The sequence below is a fragment of the Corapipo altera genome, unplaced genomic scaffold (assembly GCF_003945725.1).
Source record: "Corapipo altera isolate COAL_440 unplaced genomic scaffold, ASM394572v1 180, whole genome shotgun sequence".
NCBI lineage: Eukaryota > Metazoa > Chordata > Aves > Passeriformes > Pipridae > Corapipo > Corapipo altera.
Window position 1 is genome coordinate 3,703,290 of NW_020884915.1, and position 24,690 is coordinate 3,727,979.

The 24,690-nt window shown below is 47.1% G+C and overlaps 2 protein-coding genes across 2 annotated transcripts in view; one reads left to right on the plus strand and one right to left on the minus strand.

Moving 5' to 3' along the window:
- LHPP (phospholysine phosphohistidine inorganic pyrophosphate phosphatase) overlaps nucleotides 1-9,393 on the minus strand; it is an 81,056-nt gene extending 71,663 nt beyond the window's left edge. Inside the window, exon 1 of the mRNA XM_027655262.1 lies at nucleotides 9,248-9,393. Within this exon, the coding sequence (XP_027511063.1) occupies nucleotides 9,248-9,363 (116 nt within the window). The 5' untranslated portion in view covers nucleotides 9,364-9,393. The remainder of the gene's footprint in view (nucleotides 1-9,247) is intronic.
- A 655-nt stretch (nucleotides 9,394-10,048) lies between these two features.
- On the plus strand, nucleotides 10,049-13,687 carry NKX1-2 (NK1 homeobox 2). Its single transcript, XM_027655195.1, is given in 6 exon segments — nucleotides 10,049-10,098; nucleotides 11,417-11,660; nucleotides 11,663-11,746; nucleotides 11,749-11,874; nucleotides 11,876-12,116; nucleotides 13,098-13,687. Coding segments are annotated over 6 exon segments (1,335 nt in total).
- Nucleotides 13,688-24,690: the final 11,003 nt, after the last annotated feature.

Consider the following 24,690-nt stretch of genomic DNA (forward strand, 5'->3'; position numbering starts at 1 on the left):
TAAAGAACACGATTTGTAATGTGATGTCTTATAAGATAAAGAGCAAGGGATTAGATGAGTGCAGGTACAGAAGAATGAGGCACCAGCAGATGAAATACACGACACACGTTTTATCGAGATCTCCAGTGTATTACAGATTTCTCAGCAGTTTTATTACAGAGGCGCAAGCACACCCTGGAAACCCAGTCAATCAAGGCTTCAGCTGACTTCCATACATCGTGGTCGTGATAAAGATCCCGCTCCAACTCCATAAGCACCAGGAATCAATCCTGATTCGAGCACAAGCCGAGCACATGGACAGGCAGCACTGCGCTTATGCCATAGGGACTCAGCATGATCCAGGCAGCTGTGACATCCCAAGGCTGCCTCTCACTCCCTTTTTGGGGCCATCCACAGGCTCAGCATGGATCGAATCCACTCACACCACTCGAATCCACTCACACGAGCAGGAACAGGCAAATCTGAACTTGAAGGGAGACCAGCTTCTGACCTTTCGGGGTGCCACAAACAGCAAACTCAGCTAAAAGCATCTCTGTGGCAAAACAAACCTGTTGGATCCCTTCTCAGAGGGCACAGTAGAGCAGGCAGGGCAGCAGGGAGCAGACAGAAAATCCAGCTGTCCCCCTCCAGCTTTGTGCCAGCACCAGCTCTGCACCAGCTGCCAGGGAACTGCCACAGCACACAGGCACTGAAGAGAAGCTACACAGAACGTCCAAACCCAAAATTATAAGCAGACAGATGAACACCAAACTAACACACCAACAGGTAGTAAGGAGTCTTTTTCTAAGCCTTACCACAGGAGGGATTTAAGACCCCTCCAGATCAAAACAACCCCTCAGTCACCCAAACCCTAAATCCAGACCTGGGGCACCAACCCCGCTCCAGGCACATCGTGAGCACAAGCACAGGGAAGAGAGGGATATGAGGGGTTTAATTTCAGCCCTAAGCTGCCCCTCACACTACAGCAGCTCTTTGAACTGACCTTTACCTCATCTTGCTGGAGCAGGACACGAGGCTGAGTGACAATGTCCCACAATGCAATTACCATGCGTCAGATGAGCCGGTCCCTTACAAATCACCTCGAACTTTACACATCTGCTGGCTGTCAGCATCTGCCAGGCTCACTCACCCGAAAATAATGAAAAAAACTCTCATTATTGCTCCATAACAGGTAAAGTGTTAGGACAATTATTAGACATCCTCACTGACCTTGTGCAGACTCAGCCAACTGCCCTTGCCAACCTTTATGGGCAGCCTTTGGGCACACGAAACACAAAAAACTGTTCTTTCAGATGATGTAAAGGTTGTGACACCAGTAGGAAAAACAATGGTCCTGGAATTTAGGCTGGAAGCCATCACTCCTCAAATTCACATTGTCCTGTACATGGTTGAAGCAGCTAAGGACATGGTAAAAGGCAAAACTTCGGATTTTGGATAGACGCTTTTGTGACAAAGATTTTTCCTAACACAGGAGCAGGAGGAGCAGCAGGTCCTGAGGAGATGGGCAGGGGGGCAGAAAGCAAAACCCTGGAAGAGGCAACAAGCCTGAGCTTGGCAACTGTCCAACAACAACTTCAAAGGGGTTTGGAAGAGCACTAGTTCTGAGATTTCCAGAATTGGCCTTTTATCCTGCTTTTGGTTTTTCAAGGTGCTTTAGGTTTTCTTAATTTAAAAGCAAGCATGCTAAGCACTTATCCTATTTGAGTCTTTTGCATCAGTGGACAAACACCAGTGTGCTCCAGCGTAAACCTGTCAGCACTCTAATACCTTGTCTGAAACACAGGGAATCAACAGTACCAGAGAGTTATCTACCTGCAACCAAACAATAAACAAAACCAGGACTTTCTCCCACCTGGGCAGGACTCATCTTATTGCCCTCTGCAAGGGCCAAGGTGCTGGTGCTCCAGGTAAAACATCTCCTGTCAGAAGGGCAGGAAGCTGAGCTGAGACAAAACTAAGCATAATGGTCAAAAGTAGAAATGACTTGTCTAGTTACAAGGTCAATACAGAAGAAAGCTTGAAAAGAGCAGAAATTTATACTTCCTTAGCCTGGCTGGATGACGGAAAACCACAGAACATGATGCAGCTTTAGACATCATGTAAAAAACACACTCAAAATGACAAATTAAAACAGATTTTGCAACAAGAAGTCAGTACTAGTCCTCAGTAGTCTGGGTAACAGTGTGTAAAATCTCATCCAGACCACAGAATGGTGAATGATCAGGGCAAGGGCAGGATCAAAATCTCCTGTGCCTTCTGACACAGCTGTCTAGCAGGCAATGGGATGTTTTTCTGGTGCCATGGAAGCCTCCCTTGCTGGCCCTGCCACTTCCAGGGAGTAATTCACCCAAAAAGTCACCACTGCTCTACAGGGAAGGTAAAACTCCCTCTTCCAGCCTACACAATGCACAGGTTACCTCCAAGTATCAGATTATGTTACATTTACAAATCAATGTTAATTCTGAGGCTGATCTTGCAAGTTTTTCCCAGGAGAACCTCCATGGGATCATCACACAGGCCTGAGGATGCAAAAGGGTTTTGGCTGACAGCGATAACCCAGCTGTGGAAATGCCTGTGGGGGGAGTACATTAAAAAGTGTATTTGTGGCAATAATCTATTATATTTTCTCTTCAAATATCCTTTCCCATCATTCCCGTGGCGATTTCAACAGCAGCAATTTTTCACCTTTAATTTCATCTTCTGAAACAACACTAATTATTTCAGAAGCCTGAAGAAGGCCAGCCATAAGTGCCTTCACCCATCCTCATATGGCACAACCCTCTCCTAATTCCACAGAAACACTGAACTTCCTTGTGTTTTTTTCACTTGGTGTGTGCAATGAGGACTGTGGATGAAACCTGGGTTGTTCCTTCTCTATCCCAGCGCCCAAACCTTTCCATTCCTCTGATTTCTGCCATCACAGCTCGTCCAAACTGCTTAAATCTTGCCATCACATCTCTGATGCTACTTTTGTCCCCTGATCTCCTGGTGTTTCCATTCACTGATGTCCTGTCATTGGTCCCAAGTACAGTCAAGCTCATTAAAATTCCCATTCTCTGGTGATCCAGCTTTCTGCTCCATATAGCAAGGCTGGCCTGACAAATCCTTACACACACTTCTGGCCCCACTCCCTCTTGCATTCTTGTGTCTGAAACTCATCTCTACATCTGCTATCTCACGAGCACAATTTCCTCTCGAGATCCATATGGCTCACCTCTCTCTATATATAGAAGTGGATAATTTGGAGGCAATCCAAAGGAGGGATTGCAAAAGGGATTAAAAAATGGGAGGGCATTACCTTTGAACATGAATAAAAGCAGATTAATAGGTTCACATGAAGGAACCACGAGAAGAGGCCAATGTTACTTAAGGGTGGGCAAGGGTGACATAAGGAAAGGTACAGTTATAAAACTATACCCTCTGGAAACACCACTTTGAGACACTGACAGCAAAAACTAAAAACAAAAAATCACTAAACCGCAATTAAAAGAAAACTTAAAAAACCCAGTAATGTCTTTATTTAGGTATTTTGGTCATTTAGAATTTTTCAGGGGTAAAAATCTGAATGTTGCACATCAAAACAAACACAAAGTCCATCTAGTCCTGAAATCTCTACAAAGGCCACCAAATACAGCTGGATACCAGCATTACTGCACAAATTATCTGACACCATAAATCATAGTACCCCTCCCTGAACAGAAGGGTAGACAATAATATGGCACAACAGTGTAAACTAGAATTAAGTCTTCAATAAAAACAACACATACTTTTGAAAGGAATCTGCAGAAAGGAAGCACAAAGTAGAATATAAGAAAAATATCTCTGGTCCATTACATTCAGTAACAAGATGCATTTAATTGCTGCAGATTACCAAAGCAGCTTAATGCATTACACCTGAAAGACTTGAACCACACTGCAAGTGGGTGAATAAGTAAACTCTGGTAGAGCTTAAATAGTTGGTAAATCTCCACTTTGAAGATGTCGGGGAAAAAAAAAAATCAAATCTTTGGGCATTCAGTTAGCATGAATATATTTATTTGCATTAAGCAAAATATTTGTATTGACAATACAGTGAATGATACTGCAGTAGCTTTCATTCTGTGCTAAAAGGGGGATCTCAGGGCCAGGGGTTGAAACTACATGGAGTTGAAACTACATGATCTTTAAAGTTGTTTCCAACCCAAACCACTCTGTGATTCCATGAAAAGCTGAGATTTTTTTTTGCCTCTGAAGCTGCTATTTACTCCATTAAAAATTCAGTCAAAACAAAGTTATCCTTGTCAGGGTTGAATTCTTAGTTTGTATACAAACAGCACTTGTTTGTAAAGAATTATTTCTATTTCTCAGACCCTAAAGCTTAATGATGTTTAAATTCCAAAAGTGCAAGCACTTACTCATGCAATTTGTGTAGACAGCACATGAGTACCCACAACTTCAGGGACATAGATCTTTAAAAAAAAAAAAAAAAAAAGAAGAACACTGCTGATTAGGAAAACTAGTATGGGTTAGGAACATCCACTGCTCTCAGAAACTGAGGGCATAGCTGATGTTACAGAGTGGAGCTGTGACAACTCTGCAACCACTGTGGATCAATTCCTGGATTCCTTTCCATCTCTGCCACGGAACAGCCATATGACAACACAGAAGTGCTTCATCTTTTTGTGTCTCTACTGTTTCAGAAAGGGCAGTGACACTTACCCTTCTTCGGGATCCATGGGCAGAAAGTGCAAAGAGAGTCAAGTACAAAGACAAACAAAAAGATATTTACACAAGAGTTGGTGTAGTTTATTTGAAAATCTCTTTCTAAGAGAAACAACCCCTTTGCTATCACACGTCCTGAAGGCATGGCAAGCCTTGAAACTCTGCACAGCCTGTGCTAAGCCATGCCTGGGTTATCTTCTGTGACAACAAAGATTTCCTGCTCCTTGTGGCACACACACTTCCAAAGGGCTCTTTGTGAGCTCCCAACTGTCCCACCCGAACCCCCACACGCTGAATTGCTTTACAGTCCCAGTTCCGCTTGTTCTCCTCGCAATCCTCGCCTTGTTAGACTCTCCAGGTATTTTATTTTAACAGGACTGTCCAGCTGCTCCACAGCCTCCCCGCTCCCCAGATTTCCGCTGCTCTTCTAAAGGACTCAGTGGAAAGTTGTGCTGACAGATGCACCGTCCCCGGCCCAACAACAGGATGTTGTAAATGTCCAACTACTGTGTGCTTTTCATATGGATATGCTAATGGACACACTATCAGCACACAGCTGTAAATGCAAATGCCAGAGCACAGGCTGAGCATCTTTTATGGATGTTTAACCACCTTCTGTCTTGTAAGAGACCAGCTCCCTGCTATTTGTAAGATAAAAAGGGACTAGCTCACCTCGTGTCAATGCTGTGTAAATCGATTAAGACAATAAGAGCACAAACACAGAGGCACTGTTAGGGCTGGCTCCAGGACAAGCCTTTAAGTCACCTTTCTGATCTCGTCCATGGGCTTTCTGATCTGCTCCACGGCATCTGCCAGTTAACCACACACACTGAAAAGAGATGTGTCTGACTTTGTTACAAGGATTTTTAAAAACAACAACAAACGTATCCCACAGTAAATTAAACAATCAAGAAATGTTACGGGTTAAAAGTTTTAAAGGGACAAATAATCTCATCAAGCTGCTTTTGGATTTTTTATTCATCCACTGCTCTAATATCCCCATCTAAATTTAACAGCAAGAGTCTCTGGAGATTTTAAAGACATTCCTGGCACAGTGGCTCCTGGGTTAAACCAGTGGTGCCAACACCCTTTGGCACACAGGTAAGTTCTGGCTGCCATAGGATAGCTGAGTAATAGGAAGGATCTACATTCACCTTACCACTTGAGTGCAGCAGAAGGTCTGCTCTGTACAACAAATACTCCTGTGGTTCATCCTTTCAGCCCCTGATTCACCAACTCCCTCTCAGTGCACACTGAATCCTAGGATAAATTTATCAGAGACGTGGGTATATTAGCAATAAATAAAGCATTCCCAGTGGTTACACTTAGTGTTTGACCACAGGTTATACCAACTTGGATAGTGACTATTGATGTCTTCCTCAGGAGGGTCTCTACAGCTCTGGGAAGTGTGTTACTGAATGTCATCTTGCTCAGGATGTTTCAGTGTCTATCAGCTTCTCTGGTCATTTTTCTGCTCCATCTGACTGTACTGTCAGCTAAAAACAAATAAACAAGAGAGAAGCACCCCCCCTGCAGCCACCATAAATATGAACCAGGCCAAATTCTGCTGGTAGAAATTCCACTGCTACTCCCTCAAACACTAACTCAAATAATTGCAGAGCAGAATTTGGCTGAAAACAAAAGAAATAATGCAGGTAACACAGTTTTAAGAGGTCAAAATGGCTTCAGTCACATGAAACCAATGACAAATTAATATGTTTGCTTATCGTTTTTATTGGAGTGTACTATATGTTGTTACACTAAGTTAATTGCTGTAATAGTGTGGGAGATGATGTAGCAAGACAGCCTGAAAAGAAGAGGTCAGCTGTCATTTTGTCAGAGTCCCTATCTGTACTATGAGTTATCAAAATGGTATTTAAGGCTCCTATTGGACATATATATGCACTGAAAGATTTTAGACAGCTCTTCTAGCAAAAGACCGTATCAATTTGAATAAGTTATCAGGTTCCTAGCTATCTGCAATTATGACTTTTTAATTGATACAGAAAAAAAAGGAATTAATTAAAAAAGAGCTCCTTTTAGCTTTAATCCATCTGCTTGAAACCACTGAGCTGTACTGTGACGCAGACACAAATATTAATGACCAACTGGCAATAGGATAATGAGTCAATAAAGATTTTAAATGGTGTGGGCTAGAACAATTACCAACCTAATAGGCAGATAAATAAGGCTACTTGACTTTACCCAAGGAAAATTATTATTCTTAACCAGTTACATTGAATGACCTGAACAGTGGTTTGGGTTTGGTTTTTTTTCCTTCCTGTCTCTTTTCCATTCTGCTGTCCCCAATTCCACTCTGCTGTCCCCAGTTCCCACAGCTATGACTGCTGCTTCTCCATTGCTTACCAAATCCTGACCAAATGACATCAACCTTCCCAGTGCAGCTCTCCAGAGCCTGCTGCTGGATTGCATCTCCCAACCTGCCTCAAAGACCCCCTCAAACCCTTCCAGACAGGCAGACAGGTCAGATCAGCTGCTGAGGGGTTTTTGCAAATAATGAGGAACAAGGGCTTAGACATTTCCAGTCTTACCAGAAAAATCCTATAATTTCTTTAGCCCAAGGCCAGAGTTTTACTGTTGTTTCATCAGCATATTTCTGATATTGCTGTAAGTTAAACTGCAGTTTACATTGCCTCCATGCAAGAGGGTTCAGCAAAGGCAGTTGACAAAGGTTATTAAATGACAGCCTATAACCCGACAGAAAATGATGCTTAAAAACCTAGAAGGAAAAAACAGTATGTCAAAAGCATCCAGTGAACCACAACACAGGTATTACTGACTATGTCCTGAATTTTAAAGGAATGACCTGATCTCTGGCAGTAATTATGCAGTTGTTGCTATTTATGCTTGATTTGGCCATGCCTGGAGGCCTTTGGCTACGTTCTGGGCTGTTCCATGCTAAGCACTGCACACATGCAACTCCTTGAAAGACCCATGTGCCACAGCACTCCCATACAATGTCTTTATAGGAGCAAATTTTCCCTTTGCCTAATATCACTGAATTCCCTTGAAGTGCTGCTCTCCCACTGGCTGTCCTGGCACCTGCAGCTTCCACCAGCCAGCTGAGCATCACAAACAGGCCACGAGCCTCCATAAGCCTTAAACTTGCTTCAAACACTGCTCTCTGACAGCACTGGTAACTCTGATCCTGGAGATGCTGCATCAGCTTCATCTGATGACACTTTCTGTGCCTGCTACATGTGTTTCAAGAAGTATGAACAAAGACATAATTATTAAAAAAAGCAGCAAAGACTTCTGTTATTGCTAGTACATTTGGACCTTCTCCAGTTGGTTCCACAAACATTTAGGCACATATTTAACTAACCTCATATGATTAATTTTACTGCTTTCAGTATTTCTTCTTGCATATTTTCCTGCTCAATAAAGCACTCACCACAACTGTGTGTGTGCTGAGTGGCTCCAGATGACAGAAACTGCACAGGTGCTCACCAAGCTGCCAACCTTTCAGGGTTCAGAATTTAGACTTTTAAAACATTTCAAATGGGGTACACACAGCAGCACACAATCACAGAATGGTGTGGGTTGGAAGGGACCTTAAAGTCCATCTAGTTCCCCCTCCTGCCATGGGCAGGGACACCTTCCACTAGACCAGGTTGCTCCAAGCCATTACCAGCACCTGCCACTTGAAACAGACCTGGATTTTCTACAGTGGGTTAGTGAAACATCAAGGTAGAGCCAAAAGCCTCTTACACAAACCCAAAACCTCATCCAGCAGGGCAGATACACCAATCAATACCTGTCTTTAAAGAAAGTTGTAGTCACTGGCCCCATCCTGCTCCTCTGGTCCAGCAGGGCCGGTATAGACACACTTGGCAAGTCAACCTAATTAACTCAAGTTACTTAAATCAAATTTACTTGGCTTGTGTGACACGGATTGCATCACCCAGCTAAAAGGGAAAGAAGTCCCTACCTGTGGGCACAGGGATTAACTCATCCCAACCACACTTTGCTTTGGAGTCACATCCAAGTTGGGCAATCATTAACCCCAGCACGGAAATTCTCCATGTCTGCTGGGTTGCAAGTTTTCTGCGAGAAGTCTCAGCTAATTTGAGAGCAAAGTTAATCAATTTGCCGAAGCACCATGCCAGTGCGTGCAGTATTTTAAAAACGACTACCGGGGACAGTGTCAGACCTCTCGTGTATCACCCGCCCCTGCTGCGTGTGCGCTGACGACAGTAAACACAAACCCGAGCACGATGCGATCCGCCGCGCTGCTCCACGCTCCTTTCCCCAACAGCCCAGGGTCTGCGGGCTCACTTACCTTCAATAACCCTAAAAAACACCAAGGCGACCCAAAAATGTCCCGTTTGCTGTCCTGTCCGGGACAGGATCGGGGGCTGCACTCGGAGGTTACACTTCCCGCGGTGGAGTTAAATGCCCTTTCGAAGGTGACCACCGCCCACCCCGGGCTGCCAAACCCAGGCAAGGGGGTGCCCCCACCCCACCGCGGGCGGACCCCCGGCCCCGACCCCGGCCGGAGGGGGGTCCCGGGCCGCGCACCCACCTGCGCACGGCCTCGGCCGAGCCGGCGATGGGGACCCCGCCGTCGGCCCCGCTGTCGTAGAGGACCCCGCTGACATCCAGCAGCAGCCCCCGCACGGCCCGAGCCCAGCCCGCCATCGCCGCCCGCACGGCCCCGCGCCGGGCGCTGCCGGGAAATGCAGTCCCGGGCTCCGCTCCGCCCCGCGGCACCTCACCCTGAGCTGCCAGCTGAGACACTGCGGCTGCCTCGGCCCTGCGAGCGCTAAGGACCAGGCTGGATGCGGCTTGGAGAAACCTGGTCTAGCATCCCTGGCATGGGGGTGAAACGAGATGATATTTAAGGTTCCTTCCAACCCGAGCCATTCTGTGATTCATAGACAACCAAGAAAAAAAAAAAAAAAAAACAAACACAAAACAAAACACTGACTTATCATGTAAAGAATTTTACATCACGGATAAGGATTTTATCAGATGCGTTCCAACTTTACAGATAACACTGCTTTCTCTCAGATACCTTCTCATTGCTAATACCATCAATAGCACGCCACGACTCCCCAGAATATATAAGGAGCTGCGGTGGAATTATAGTCTGTTTTGTTTTAAGGAAAGCAGAGGAGCCTTGGCAGCATTGATTTGCATCACCGCTTCTGGAATAGCCTCTGGCTTCTCCTTAAAGATTATATCTAAACTGTGAAATTCATTAAACAGACCCAGAAACGGATCAGGTTATTTAAAACAACATTACTAATGGCGCAATATCTCAGCTGTCTGCACCGATAGTGAACGTTGTCTTGGATAGTGTTATCAGTCCAGGACACCCGCTATGAATATTGATCCACAGCTTGTTACAGCCATCACTTGCCGTCAGGACAGGTCAGGGTTGAAACCCACCTAGCATCAAAGCAATTCGAAGACAGCACTCGAGCTGAATTTTAATGCTTGAGCTGGGAAACGGACCAACTTCAGAGTGCTAAAACTAATCCCTGAGTGTGTGCTTTTTCACTTGTGCCTTTCCACACGTGTGTGTGTGTGTGTTTGCAGGTTGCTGTGCATACAGGTGTTAAATGGATGATATTTGAAGATGTCTGCTAGCTCACAAAATAATCTCAGTGCTACAATTTACCTTCTGAGGTCCTGCAGACCCAACAACTCTAACAGAAGTGGTCTCAAATATATCAGATGAATTTTTTTTTCCAGTTCTTCACCCAAAGCATTCCCAAAACCAAGCTTTACCCACCTGTAGCTTCTGAGTGTGAGCTCCTCAGGCTAGAGCTCCCTTTGCTTCTACATACCTGTGGTATCCCATCCCAGAGGCCAAATGGGCTGTTGGATCCTGCCACCACATAATTAAAAATGACAGCTACTTGTAATCACATCACCCTGCACATCAGCATCTCATCTTCTTGCTCTCCTGTTATCTTAAGGCCTATCTTAAGGCCTTTGCAATAGCACTGAGATTAATGTGTAAGCCCAGTTCTGGTCAGGTACCTGTGAAGAGGAAGAAGGCTGTGCTCTGCATCTTTCCCTAGGTATAAAATCAGGTGGAGTAGCAGATTCCTACTGAGGGTTGTCTTCCCTGGCTGAAGGGTGCCTTTTCCTTCATCTATCTGGTGATTTGTGGTACCAACAAATGCTGAAATGCTAAGGAGAGAGAAAAGGGTCTCCCTGAACAGATAGAGTTGTACAGGAAAACGCTACTAGCATATTTTTAATAAGCAGGGCTGGCTAGAAGTGATCATGGGGCTGGTGCAAGGTGGTGCAGAGAGGCTTGGCCTGCTGTCACCTACCCTGTGTTATAAGTATGAACAGACAACAAAGTGCTTCCCCCAACAGCAAGGAGGGTTAGTCTGGGGGGCTGCTCAGTAGGGCAGCAACTCCTCCAACACAGGCAAGCCTCAGTTTCCCTCCCTACTCACTGAGAATAGTTCTGAGCACCACGGGTGAATTGCAGGAGTTTGGCCCAAAGTCTGAACCAGACTGATCCTAAGCTGCCCTGAAACGAAAAGCTGCTCATTTCTCCCTGTGGAGCACACAGTAGTTCCACATCTCAGAGTGGCCGCTGGCAGAGGGAGCACTTAGAGCCTGGAGCTCACCTGGCACAGCAGAGGGATGCAGGAGCCATCTCTCCTCTCCAGGTCCCTCTGAACACGAGGGTCACCCCACTGGGCCAGCACTGAGTGGGGACCTGCAGGTGCGTCAGCGGACGGTGGGGGGACAGGAGCAGCCGAGGGGCTCTCCGGACCCGGGGGTCGGCAGCTGCCGGCGGGCTGCGAGTGCAGCCGCATCCCTGCGCTGGCAGAGGACCCGGAGGGCTCCTGGCCGCCCCCGGCCCACCTCGCTGCGCGTTCCCCCCTCCCATCCCGGGGCAGGCGAGGGGAAAGCCCCATCGCCGGGAGGTTGGGATGGAGGGAGGCGCCCGCTGCGCCCCCGCGGAGCCAGCGCGGCGGGGAGGGGGCGCGGGGGCGGCGTGCCAATGGCTGCGCTGCCCCCTCCTCTGCCCCCACCCCGCCGCCGGCCCCTCCGCCTCCCCGCCCGACCCTCCTCCCGCCGCTCACTCCGCGCCGCCAGCGCCGAGGCTGCGGCTCGGGAGCGGCCCCGCTCCGCGCCCGGCAGCGCTGGGAGCCAGCAGGTCTCCGGGAGGCGCGGAGGGTGGGGTGGGATGCCGGAATGCCCGGACCGCGGGGCCAAGGCGGCCCCCATCCATCATAAAATCTCCTTCTCCATCTTAGACATCCTGGATCCCCAGAAATTCAGCAGGAGACGCGAACCGGCCGCGGGGAGCTGGGGCAGCGCCCCCCGCTCGGGCGAGCGGGAGAAAAGTTTGGGAAGAGTTGAAGTAGGAAAGGACGCTGCTGCTCCCGGCAGCGGGAGGAATAAACTAGAGGCACATGGTAGGAACGCGCTCGAGTTTCTCCGTCCGGCGCTGGCGGGGCGCGCAGGTGGAGGCGCCGGTAGAGGGGACCCCCGGCCCCCGCGCCCGGCGGGGCTCCCGCAGCAGCGAGGGAAGGGGGGGCTGGAACTGAATTTTAAGTCTCGATGATGCAAAGGGAAAAGTTCTCGGTATCCGTGTGTCCTCCACGGCTCCTGGCGTGCGGGGCATCCTCTACCGCCCGACAAGGATGGCGCATCCCAGGGCGCGCCGCCGCCCCGTGCCGGCTCCGGACGGACCGCGGCTCTTACTGGGGCACCGCACGTTTTTGTTTTGTTTTGGGTTTTGTTGGGGTTTTTTTTGTCCAAGAGGAAGGGCGGCCCCCGGGCGCACCCCTTCCCCGGGGCGGGAGCGGTCGGCTGCCCCGGCCCGCGGGACGGCCGGCTGGGTAATTGCTCAGCCCGTCCCCACCGGAGGATGCCTTAGCTCCTGGTGATCGATATCCTATTACCGACTCCCGCCTATCTCCTGCCCGCAGCTTGCAGGTGCCCACTTCAAACCTCCTTCCCCCGGCCTGATCCTAATATTGTTCGATTAAAACTTACCTTTAATAGATGACATCTATCGATCTGGCCCTCGCAAATCTGAAACTCCATTAGCGCGGGGATGGGGAGGGGGGAGGGGATTTATTTCGCTTCAGAAGGGGACTTTAATAACTTCTTTTTTAATTGGTAAGAAATCCATATCGACGCCTCTCCCCTCCCCGCCGCGGATGCGGTGGCACAGCGGTGGGGGTGGGCGCGGGGGGCTCCTCTCGCACGGCGGGCGGGGTTTTTCTCCCTTTTATTTTATTTTTAATGATTGCCCTTATATTTCCACACTGGGGAGGGCGAGGGGTGGGGGGGGGTGGGGGGATGTCGGAGAAGAAGCCCGGGGTTCGGAGCGGGGAGGGGTGACGGGAGGAGGGTGCGCTCCATCTGACGAGCGCTGCCATCTCGCCTAGATCCGCACGGCCCGGCGGAGAGCGGCGCCGAGGACGCGGGGCAGGACCGCGACGAGGAGGACCCGAGCGGGGACGGGACCGGGAGCGGGGACGGGACCGGGAGCGGGCCCTCTCCCGGGCCGGAGGAGCCGGGGTCGCCGCGGGGCGCCCGTCGGCGGCGGGCGGAGCCGGGCTGCGGGAAACCGCGGCGGGCGCGCACCGCCTTCACCTACGAGCAGCTGGTGGCCCTGGAGAACAAGTTCCGAGCCACGCGGTACCTGTCGGTCTGCGAGCGCCTCAGCCTGGCGCTGTCCCTCAGCCTCACCGAGACGCAGGTGAAGATCTGGTTCCAGAACCGCCGCACCAAGTGGAAGAAGCAGCACCCGGGCGCCGACGGCGCGGCCCCCGCAGCATCCCCCGCGGCGGCGGCGGCGGGCGGCGGCAGCCCCAGCCCGCCGGGCCCCGCCGCTCTGCCCTTCCAGACTTTCCCTTCCTACGCCGCCGCCAACGTCCTGGTGCCGCCGGCCGCCCCCTTCCCGCTGGGAGCCGGCCCCTTCGCCCCTTTTCTCGGCCCCGCGTACCTCGGCCCCTTCTACGCCCCGCATCTCTGAGCGGAGCAGGGCGGGGGGCGGCGGGCCGCTCCCGAGCCGAGTCCCCGGGAGCCAGGAGCGCACCTCGGCCCTTCTGACCCAGCCGTCATCTCTTCTGGTGATTGCATGGCGATTGGAAGTGTAAGAAAGTTGATTTTTTTTTTTTTCTTAGGCATCACGGCAGCATGCTTAACTTTGACACAGAGGAAAAAAAAAAAACCCACTGTAACCACTGGATTTTATTAGCACGTTTGAGATGTAATTATAGGTGTTGGAGATGGGAAAAGTAACCCTCTTTACACATGCCTGACACTAATTCCCTCCAGATTCTTCTCCAAGTTCATTGTTAAAGCCGTTTGGCTTGCCAGCACATGTCTCAACCCTCGAGGGCTCGGGAGCTGTGGCACTCGTTACCACTGCTGTGATCCTGATCCTGATGATGGTGCACGTGGCCGTTTCAAATCCCAGGGACGCTCATCAGTGAAGATGTTCCCAGGCTCTGAATTTGCTCGTGGGACTTGTTTGCACCCTGTTTGACCCACGTTTTATTACCGTTTCTGAAAACTGCAAGTCTCTACCTGGAGGAGAGTTTTTGTCTGAGAAGGGGTAGGAAACTGCAGCTCTGTGTCATCAGGCAACAAGAAGAAAATCTGCCTGGTCAGTGGGAAAGGATTCAACTGCTGCTCGTGTCCACGTCCTCCCTGCCTTTCTTTGCAGTTCATTCCCAGTGACTTCAAAGGTCTTGGATGAGAAGTCTGAAGATCATTCTTTTTGCAGCGAACAGTTGTTCTTGTAATAACACAGCATTAGTGCCAAATGAGGCAGAAAAGAAAACATAAATCTGAGAAAATGATTACAGTATTCATTTCTTTAATGAGGGGGCATTTGTGGTAGAAAGTAAGTAAAACGCAGAATTTGCAGCATGCCGAGACCTATTTTCCATAACAGAGAAACATGTGCTTTTTCTGGTTTTGCTTTTTGGAGCACTTGTTAGAAGGAAAATCATATTTCATCTTCATCTTTACAAGCACTGGAATGAAAAGGAATTTTAGCTGGGGGCTTATCTGTCTCTGAATGGACGGGAAGTAATTGGTTTAAAAAAATCTGTCTCATGCAGTTTTACAAATTATTACAACACGGTGTTCAAGACTGTATCTTGGTCTCTGATGATGCTTTAAAGTACACATTGGCTCTCCAACCAAAAAACTTAGCTCATAAATCCTATCTAGCTCTTCTTGTGTTGATCTAAATAAAAAGGTTTTTTTTAAAAATTATTCCCTGTTTAGTTGTTTTTAATTGTACTTGGGTGAAGCAGTGTCTGCTTTGTGGACTGGTTGCCTCCCTGTGTGGATATTGACAGTGCCCTGTGTCGCGTGTCAGTGGCTGAGGGTGGTATCTCATCTTCTCCACGCTGGCTGCAAGGAGGGGGTTCATGGGACACCCATCTCTTGCATAAACCACCTTCTCCACTCCCAGATTTGCAGGGAATGGAGGTGTGAGACCCACAAGAGCAGGCTTCAGCCAGCTGAAATGGCCTGAGTTGTCTTTCCACGAAGAAGAGGAGGTACTCAGTGTCTTCTCAATGATTTGCAGAGCTATTAACAGAACATGAGGTTCACCTCAGGTCATGGGTTTGGAAGTCATAACTGCTATATGAATGTGTTTATTTGCAGGCTAATTAAAGTAACTTTTTATCTCTAATTTAAGTTAGAGTTACAAAAGATGGGGGTGTTTTAGCCCCTCAGTGTACATCCACAGCTGCCCTCCTTTCTGGCCAGTGGATCAGCAGTCTCAGGTGTCCAAGCCACCAGGATCCACCACTGCTAACAAACTATCTTTCTGTTCTGGCTGCCCTGGGGGCAATTAAGAGCTCAAGCCCTGCAGGAAGGGAAAGGTGTTCCACCAAGCTTGTCCAGTCCATTTTCTCTGCCTCAAGTTAGGACTAACCAGACTTAAACCCTCCTGACTATTCGTGATCTCCTACTTGTGATTGCCATCACTGTGCATGCAAAAAACCAGGTCTTGATATCATTTGGCTGTCACTCTAAGAGGTTCCCAGAGCATGAAATGGCTGGTGACCCACAGTGTACTCAAATCTCTGGTGTAAAAAAGACTTATGCCCTCTAAGTCATATGATTAGTTCTTTTCCTTAAGAACTGTAAAGCATAGCAAAAAACCCCAAAACCCAGGGAATGTTACAAATCAAAATAAACATAGTATAAATTGCCTCCTCCTTTGAGATGTGTTTTTTTGCTGTTCATAAACCTTTCAAGGCTCTGCTTTGCCAGCAATTAACTTTATAGGAAATCTGGATTCCTATGCAAGAAACTCCAGCCTTTATATTCTACCACTCTGTCTAGTCCCTTCTAACCCAGATTCCCCCAAATTTTTTACAGTTAATTACAGTTAATATCCGTCATGGTCCCCACTTTACGTGACCTGTACCTCTGCACAGTATTGGAAGGGAAATGCATGTCAATGGAAATGCAGATTTTCCAGCTCTGATCCCAGGCCACCAGAGCTTTTCTGGCTAAATGCTTCCAAGCCTTTTGGACAGACCCTTCCCTCCCTGCTTTGTCGAGGTGGAGTTGCTCGGGAGGGTGATCTCTGGCTTCTCATTAGGGATGTGGTGACTGGGCACTTATTACAGCTGTGATTCCAAGCAGTCCTGGAAGCAGCAGCCACTGTCAAACACCACTTTGCCCAGATTAGGCCATTTGCACTGGTAACACCTCTGGAAAAGCCCCACTGAGTATCCATTATCTCTAACAATTCTGAATACGGATTTGTGCAATATTTTCAGGCATAGACAAAAATTGACTTTACTCACAGCTGAATATAGATGTTAAGGGGAATCACAAGTGAGTCCTACGTGTGAAAAGTAAGGAATGCCTCTATATTAAATTAAAAGAGCTTTGAATTGAAATGCTCCGGAGAGAATAGGGAAGTTAGTAGCCTCCTTTGTTCCTGGGCAGCCTGATCTAGTGGGTGGCATCTCTGCCCATGGCAGAGGGTTGGAACTAAGTGATCTTTAAGGTCCCTTCCAACCCAAACCATTCCACGATTCCATGATTCCCATCACATCATCACATCAGTGTCTGCAGTGAGCAGGCAGCAGCAGCAGCAGCTGGTGTCAAACTGCCCAAACTACTGGTAACTTCTGGGTCCAAGAACCACAAAATCACTTTGGAAACCAACTGCCTTTAACTTGATAATGAAAGAAGTACATGAGGGAATGCCACAGCATCATAGTTATGCAAATGTTAGAAATGTCAATTTAACCAGACTTTCAGACCTGTATTTAAGAAAAAAACCCACAACAATTCATGCAGTTGGTTTTGCAAAGTTGGGAGAACACACTGAAAAATTAAATATATTGAGGAACTAAAGATAAGTATATTTATTGTAATGTCAGTGACCAAGCATTTTTCTTGAAGAAAGTCAGTACATTTTGTTGTGTAATACGTGACTGGAAAATTTCCTTCCAGAAATCTCTCCTTGAGGTCTCCTAGAAATCTCTCTTTCCTAGAAATCTCTCTCTTACTCTCTCTGTCATTAGAACATCTGTAATAAGCTACGTACTACCCACACACAAATTCCTGAGCTAAGCACAGAATTCCCTGTTTTCCACCTGAGGATTGCTCAAGTAGGACCATGGAGAGAGGGGCAAGGATGACCCAAGACAAGGAGCAGGCAGAGAGGGAACTCAGAGGCATTCTACTGTCCCTGCTTCTGGCAGAAGAGTTCCTTTGGAAGAGACATGACCACGGATTTTTGTGTTCACTGTGGAACATGTGAGTGTCACCTCCTGGTGGCAGCAGAGGCTGAGAGGTACTTGGCAGTGTCTTCAGGCATTGTCTCTTCTTGGCCAGCCAGTTCCACACCAAGTTCAGAAAAGCAATGAAAGTCAAGGTACCCACGTGTTTATCAGAATATAACAGGTGATCTATTAAATGCCTCATCAGCCCACTACGTGGTCAGGTGAGCCAGGAATGATTGAGAAGAATTGCTTTGGTCTCACTGGCCTCTTAGGAATGAGATCAAAGTCTGATTTTCAGCAGCTTTAGAACTCACAGGCAGAATAGATGTCAGGCAAAATATTTAGTGGGTCAGATTCTTCTGAAGAAAAATTGATAATGGGGTTCAAGCATCACTAGGCCTGAACACGGTTTTTGTTTTCCAGTACGACCCTGTATCAGCTGAAGTCACCTTGATCAAATCTTTACAGCACTTTCTTGACATGGAAAACTCATGTTCTGGGCCTTGTTTCTGGTAGTGTAGTCGGTAAAAGCTTCTGGGAAGATAATGATGTGTGCAACTAATTTATGACCTGCTTGTGACAGGTTTGCTTTAGCCTCTAAGTTGGCATCTTTACCATTTTATTCACAGGAGCTGTTCTGTGGTTGCTGTGATTCATGTAGCCTGTAGCAACGCTACTGTTGCCTTCTACTGCAGAAAAAACACTGAACTCCGCTTCTCCTGGATTTCCCCCTTCAAACACTAAAGAGTTCCCAATCTACCTTCTTTCTCAAGTTGATCATCTCATTTTCTGTGTTTTGTGTAATGCCACAGGGAAAACTGTAATTGAAAACGTGGCATTCCATGGGGCTTAGGCACGCTGGAACACTGCAGAGGGATTTCAGCAGTATTCAAGATTTGTGCTTTTCTACTGAGCAGCCTCTGACAGACTGAAAACACTTTCAATAAAACCAGATCTATGCACAAGATCAATACAAATACAAGATTTTACTCCTTTCTACACATGGTGATTTGTTATAGTAGCTTTGATCATTGAAGTTATTTTACTGCTACTGGTTAAAGGAAGAAGCCTTAAACATTCTCTTTTTTTTTTTTTTCTTTTTTTTAACAAGGAGAGAATATACAGAGTTACATAAACTTTGCAAAAAGTGAGCCTTAAAAGATGTCAGGCTTTGTATCTGTGGATCTCTAAGAATCTGACATAACAGAGAGTCAGGTGAGTTGAAATCTTGTCCTCTCAGGTGAGGTCAGTTCTGTGATGATGTCCCAACATCCAACACCTGTGCAAACATCTCTTGTGTGGTGTTTGTGCCATCAGATTGACAGCTCTCCTTATCCTCCAGTCCCTTCCATGGAACTACCCCAAAACTCACAGGAATCAGTGAATGGTATAAATGCTGCATTTCACTGAAATTGCCCCAGAAGAGCCTTAGTTTGAAGAATCATAGAATCAATCCTAGAATGGTTTGGGTGGGAAGTGACCTTAAAGACCATCCCTGCCATGGGCAGGGAACTCTGATAGAAAAGGTGCAGAGGGCAAAGAATCGTTTACATTATTTTATAGTTTATTTGTCCCTCCTAAGGAAGCACCACATGACAGTTTAAGTGTAGCTGCTTTCTGTCAAGGTCTTTCTGCTTTCTGAAAATTCCTTCCTTCTGGCAATATGCTCTCCATATTTCCATACCTCAAACTGTGTGATTTTTGAAAACAATTATTCTGAAAGAACCTGTTTTGAAACAACGGACTTGAAAAAAAAAAAAGTCTTTTGTCCTAACATGTATCAAGAAAGCCTTTAATTTTCTGAATTATCAGGTATTCTAAAAAAAAATCTAAGGATAGTTTTAAAGTCATAAACGGGGAAGTCCAGGAAGTGACAGCAGGTCATCCCGAGGTAATGATGAGTGGCAGGTGATGCAATAGGTTACATTGCTAATCTTTCACCACAGTGATGCCAAGTTAAAGCCTGACTTGGTGGGAGTATTATGTAAGATCTTCAGTTCCAGACCACAGCAGCCCTGAGCAGCTGAGTGCTCACCATTTAGCAAGGTTAGCAACACTTGAACAGCAGGGCTGGTGGGGATGTGTTGTGGTAGAATTTCGAGAAGAGTTTCCCAGCTCCTGAGATAAAGTGTATCCAGATGTTCAGGGCTCAATCCTGAGATTAACCAAATTGACAAAGTATTTATTCTTATTACCCATTTGGATGTATTTATGTTCATTTTCCTGTGGGCTCTCATGGCAGTTGTAGCTGCCATCTGGGTCAGATTTTGAAAGTCTGGAGAGTACGTAAAGTAGTTGTCTTTTCCAGAAATCATTGTCCTGATAAAATCTAAGAATGAAGACTGGAAGTTAGGAAGCACAGTGTCTGCAGGATCCAAATCAAAATACATTTGTACAAGGAAGTAGCAAGGTCACATACGAGGCACTTGAAAGCCTGAAATTTAAACTGAGTCTCACTCCAATTTTCTTTGGACTTTATTTTACCATTTCTGAGTTTTATGTTAGAAAGTGCCACTCATAAAGCTCTTTTAAACAGTCTTGGGACATCTGAAAACTGTTAATCCCAAATTCTCTCCAGTTTGTGTCCTCTCAGCAGTACGACGTCCAAAGAACGTGATGCTCACCAGAAATGTATGTAGAAAGGTTCTTTCATTTAATGAACTACAAGTTCAAGAAATGAAAGGGTTTATTATTTACTTTTAGGTTTTCACATGGAAATAAAATGTCTCACATGTGGAAGGCTCTGGATATAGGTGATGAGCTGCAAAGGAAAATAACAGAATGTAAGTTCAAACATGGGGAACAATGCCTATCAGAAGACAGTAATTTAAACTATTTTCATTCTATGATTCAGTTATCCATGCTGTCATCTAACACAGTGTCGTGGAAATCTTTGTAGAATAAGCCAACATACAAACTGGGGTGGGTAAGTATTAACTACAGCTCAAGGTTTATACTGCAATAGAAACATCAGCTATAAGGGTTGTCCGTGGTACTTTAAGCTGGGTTAACTAACACCCATCATATAAAACAGCATTATTTTGAGGGGGTTGTGCTATGCTTTGCCAAACTATCTTGAAGGATATGAGCTAAAAAAGAAATCTCTAACTGAACTGGAGGCAGATCTGCTTTGCGTACATTAAGATTTTTTGCTCCACTGCTCTGACACGCTGTGCTGTGAAATATTCCAGCTGTGACGCAGGAAAGGCTAAAGTTACTCGTCCTGCAAGAAATGTCTTATTGTAGAATTGTGCTGTCAATGAATAACCAGAATAACACAACCATGGGCCACGGAAAGCCATTTTTCTACATAAGGCACTATGAAAAATCTGCATGAATTCGACTCCCATTTATGAAAATGAAAGTGCACAAGTAGAAAATTCTTGAAATCACCCATCTACCCATTGTAGTCTTATCACCTTCATCTTCTTCTTGGGTCTTTTCCAGACACATATTTTCAAAGAGGAAAACCTGCCACAGAAAAGCCTTCCCCCCGTGTAGGATTGGTAAAACACCAGACATTTTCTAACAGTGGGCAAACCAAGGAATGTCACATGGCTCATGTCCCCACGTTCACACGTGTTGTGAGGGTCCCCTCCCTGTGTGATAGTATCTCATCAGTCCTTGCTCAGGTGACACAAACACCTGCAAGGCTGGCCTGTAGAGTATGTGACAACATCACACTCTTCTCAGAAGGCTGTTCAGTATGAAGGACCAGCTGTCACAGAATTACAGAATCATAGAATATCCTGAGTTGGAAGGGACGCACAAGGATCACTGAAGTCCAGCTCCTCGCCCAGCACAGGGCAGCCCCAGGAATCCCATCATGCCCCTGAAAGAGTTGTCCAAATGCTCCTTAAGCTCTGTCAGCCTTGGTGCTGTGACCACTGCCCTGAGGAGCCTGTTCAGTGCCCAGCCACCCTCTGGGGGAAGAACCTTTTCCTAATGTCCAACCTAAACCTCCTCTGACACAGCTCCAGCCATTCCCTGAGATCCTGTCACTGGTCTTCACAGAGAAGAGATCAGTGTCTGCCATTCCTCTTCCCTTCATGAGGAAGCTGTAGGTGATATGAGCTCTCCCCTCAGTCTCCTCTTCTCCAGGCTGAACAATCCAAGTGACCTCAGCCATTCCTCAGATGGCTTCTCCTCCAGACCCTTCACCATCTTCGTAGAATCCTTTGGACACTTCCCAATAGCTTTATATCCTTCATCATCAGACTAGGACTGAAGGCTGAGTTCCCCAGTAAAATATACTGACTGTGAGGTTTGCCTTCAAATCTGCCTTTAGCTCAGAAAAGCATTTTTAAAATTTTCTGCTGAGTGGCAGCACAGTTTCACCAACAGGATAAAGGGTGAAGTCTACTACCCTTGTGGCTTTGCTACGGATGGGAAGAGGGGTGGGACTGTCCTCCTGCCAGCACTGTTGATGTGTATTGGTTTTAGCTAATTCTGAACCTGCACCTTGAGCTTCCTGACTTGGCAAAACTCCACCTCCAGCCTGCTGACTGGTCTGGGTCTCACTGTGAGGTGAAGGACTCTCCCATGCCATTGAAGAATTGAACACTGGTGCCCCGGGGCTGAACATCACCTGAGGCACTCTGGACACTTCCTGCAGCATTCCTAAGGCAGCATTAAACTTGAGTGAGGGTTCTGCAACCCTGCCATGGCACTGGAGCTTCAGCAGCATCCAGGGCAGCACGTGAATCCCTGGCACCCACTGAGCTTGTGCAGCCGAACAGAGATACGAGGCCAAGGCTGTAATTCCCTTGTATAGGCCCTGCCTCTAAATAACCACAGTAACTGGGATGCAATTCCTCAGTCTCTTCACATGCCTAATTCCCGAGGACTTCAATGAGCGTTTCTGCCAGAGACAGAGCTGCAGAATTACTCCTAACAACTGGCATGACTTAACTTGTTTCTTCTTATAACTTTATGGTTTACTCACATGTCAAATTGTATTTTCTGTATAAGCAGAATGGATATAATAACCCTCTTTCCTCAAGTAGGTCAGAGTTTTCATCAGTTCTGCAGGGCAAATTACTGTAATATGTGAACACTTCTTGTGTTCTCTTTTCCATATTTTGGGTACTGTCAAGTGGAGTCTTTTAGGTATCTACCCTATTCAAACAAATGCCCAGGTGGTGCTTTGATGCTCCTCTCGCCTTTGCCTCCTGTGACCATCCTGGTGTTGCAGCTCAGTAAAGTCCATTTCAGCAATTATTGGTTTTGATTATTATGTGTAATAAAGGTATTCCTCAGTTTCTCTAAACTCTTCCCCTCCTTTAATGGATGCATCACTAGTCCAAAATTTGTGTTCACAGACACTCCTTTTCTAACAGAAGACACCATTTTCCTTTTGCCTTTTCCAGGTTGTTTGCAGGTCCTGCCCAGAACGAGCATCCATGTGCTCGGACAACGATTCCCCAGGAGGAAAGGGAGCCTTGGCCTCACCTGCCCAGCCTCAGGTGGATGGGACAGAATTGGGGTGGCCAGGCAAGAGCCCTGCAAGGTCTGTGCTCCCTCCCTCCCTTCCTCCTGGGGACGGGTCATTCCCCGAGGAGGGGGGAGCTACCGACGAGCCCCCGCACGGAGCGGGCACCGAGCACCGTGGTCGTGTCTGGGTCGGCACGAGAAGCGCCGCCGAGCCGGGGATCAGCCGGAGCAGGGATCAGCTGACTGCACATCGGGGAATTTTTTTTCCGAGGGCATTATTCTCCCAAGGCATAAGAAGTGCTGCTCCCTGACATCCAAGGTTTGGGCAATTTGGTTAGAAGATATGACAAGATTCAGGAATATTTTCAAATGAGGGCTTGTTTAGTGCAGGCAAGATATGCAAATTTCGTGTGTCAACTAGGATATTGTTTTCTTTGTGGAAGAAATAAACTCTTTTCCAGCACGGATAAATTTGTTAGGACAATCTATGAACAAAGAGCGAGAGGCACCCAGAATTCATTACTGCTAAAACTGAGGGGTTTTTTTTGCTTGGTGGGTTTTTTTTTGTTTTGTTTTGGTTTGGGGTTTTTTTCTTTCCTGTTGGGGTGGGTAAGAGAAAAAGTTAAATAATCTTGTTGTTCTTCTGTACTTTGCTCTTGTGAGACCCCACCTAGAACACTGTGTCTAGCTCTGGGGTCCTCAGCACAGGAAGGACATGGACCTGTTGGAGTGAGTCCAGAGGAGGCTACAAAGATGATTATGAGGATGGAACACCTCTGCTATGAGAAGAGGTTGAGAGAATCGGAATTGTTCAGCCTGGAGAAGAGAAGGCTACGGAGAGAACTTAGAACCCCTTCCAGGTTCCAACCTAAATGGGTTACAAAAGATCTGGAGAGGGACTTTGGACAAGGGCCTGGAGGGACAGGACAAGGGGGAACACCTTCAAACTGAAAGGGTGTATGTTTAGATCAGATATTGGGAGCAATTTCTTTACTTGTGAGGGTGGTGAGGCCCTGGCACAGGTTGCCCAGAGAAGCTGTGGCTGCCCTATCCCTGGAAGTGTCCAAGGCCAGGTTGGATGGGGTTTGGAACAACCTGGGACACAGGAAGGTGTCCTTGCCCATGGCAGGGGGTGGAACAAGATGAGCTTTAAGGTCATTTCCTACCCAAACCTATCTATGATTCTTTTTCAAAAAACCAGCATATATTTATCAAACACACCTCATTGAAAGTTGCCTTTCAATGTTCAGATCTTCCAGTTACAAAACACTCTCCAAGTGTAATTTAGCCTGGGGAAAGGTCAGGGTTGCGCTGGCTCATTCCAGCCTGTCCCTGCTCACCTGCTGGTCTGAGCTCAAAGCTCCTGGACCTCACTCCCCCCACACCTCTCTCCCTCCTTCCTTCCCACCCAAGGCATCAGTGTGTGAAGTCTGGGGCTCCATCAGTGCCATTCCATGTGGAGAATGGCAGCCTGTCCTTGGCAGGCCACGGGTGTGCTGGATGAACCGTGGTGGACTGGGGAGGAGGTTGGTGCATCCTGCGTATATGTCAAAAAACACCTGGCAGAGGAGCTCCGTGAGGAATTAATTAGCAAACTTAGTGAGTCCCTGACTGTTATTTTTTGAATTATTTTATGTTAGCCATACATAAAAAGATGGTGAAAAACTCATGCAAAGCTTTTCTGAAGAGGAAGGTCAGGGTTGGGCTTCTGCAATCCTCACAGAGCACTTCTCATGGCATCCTTCCAGTTCCTGGATGGAACTTATAGGAAAGATGGGGCAAGACTGTTTACAAGAGCATGTAAGTGATAGGACAAGGGGGAATGGCTTCA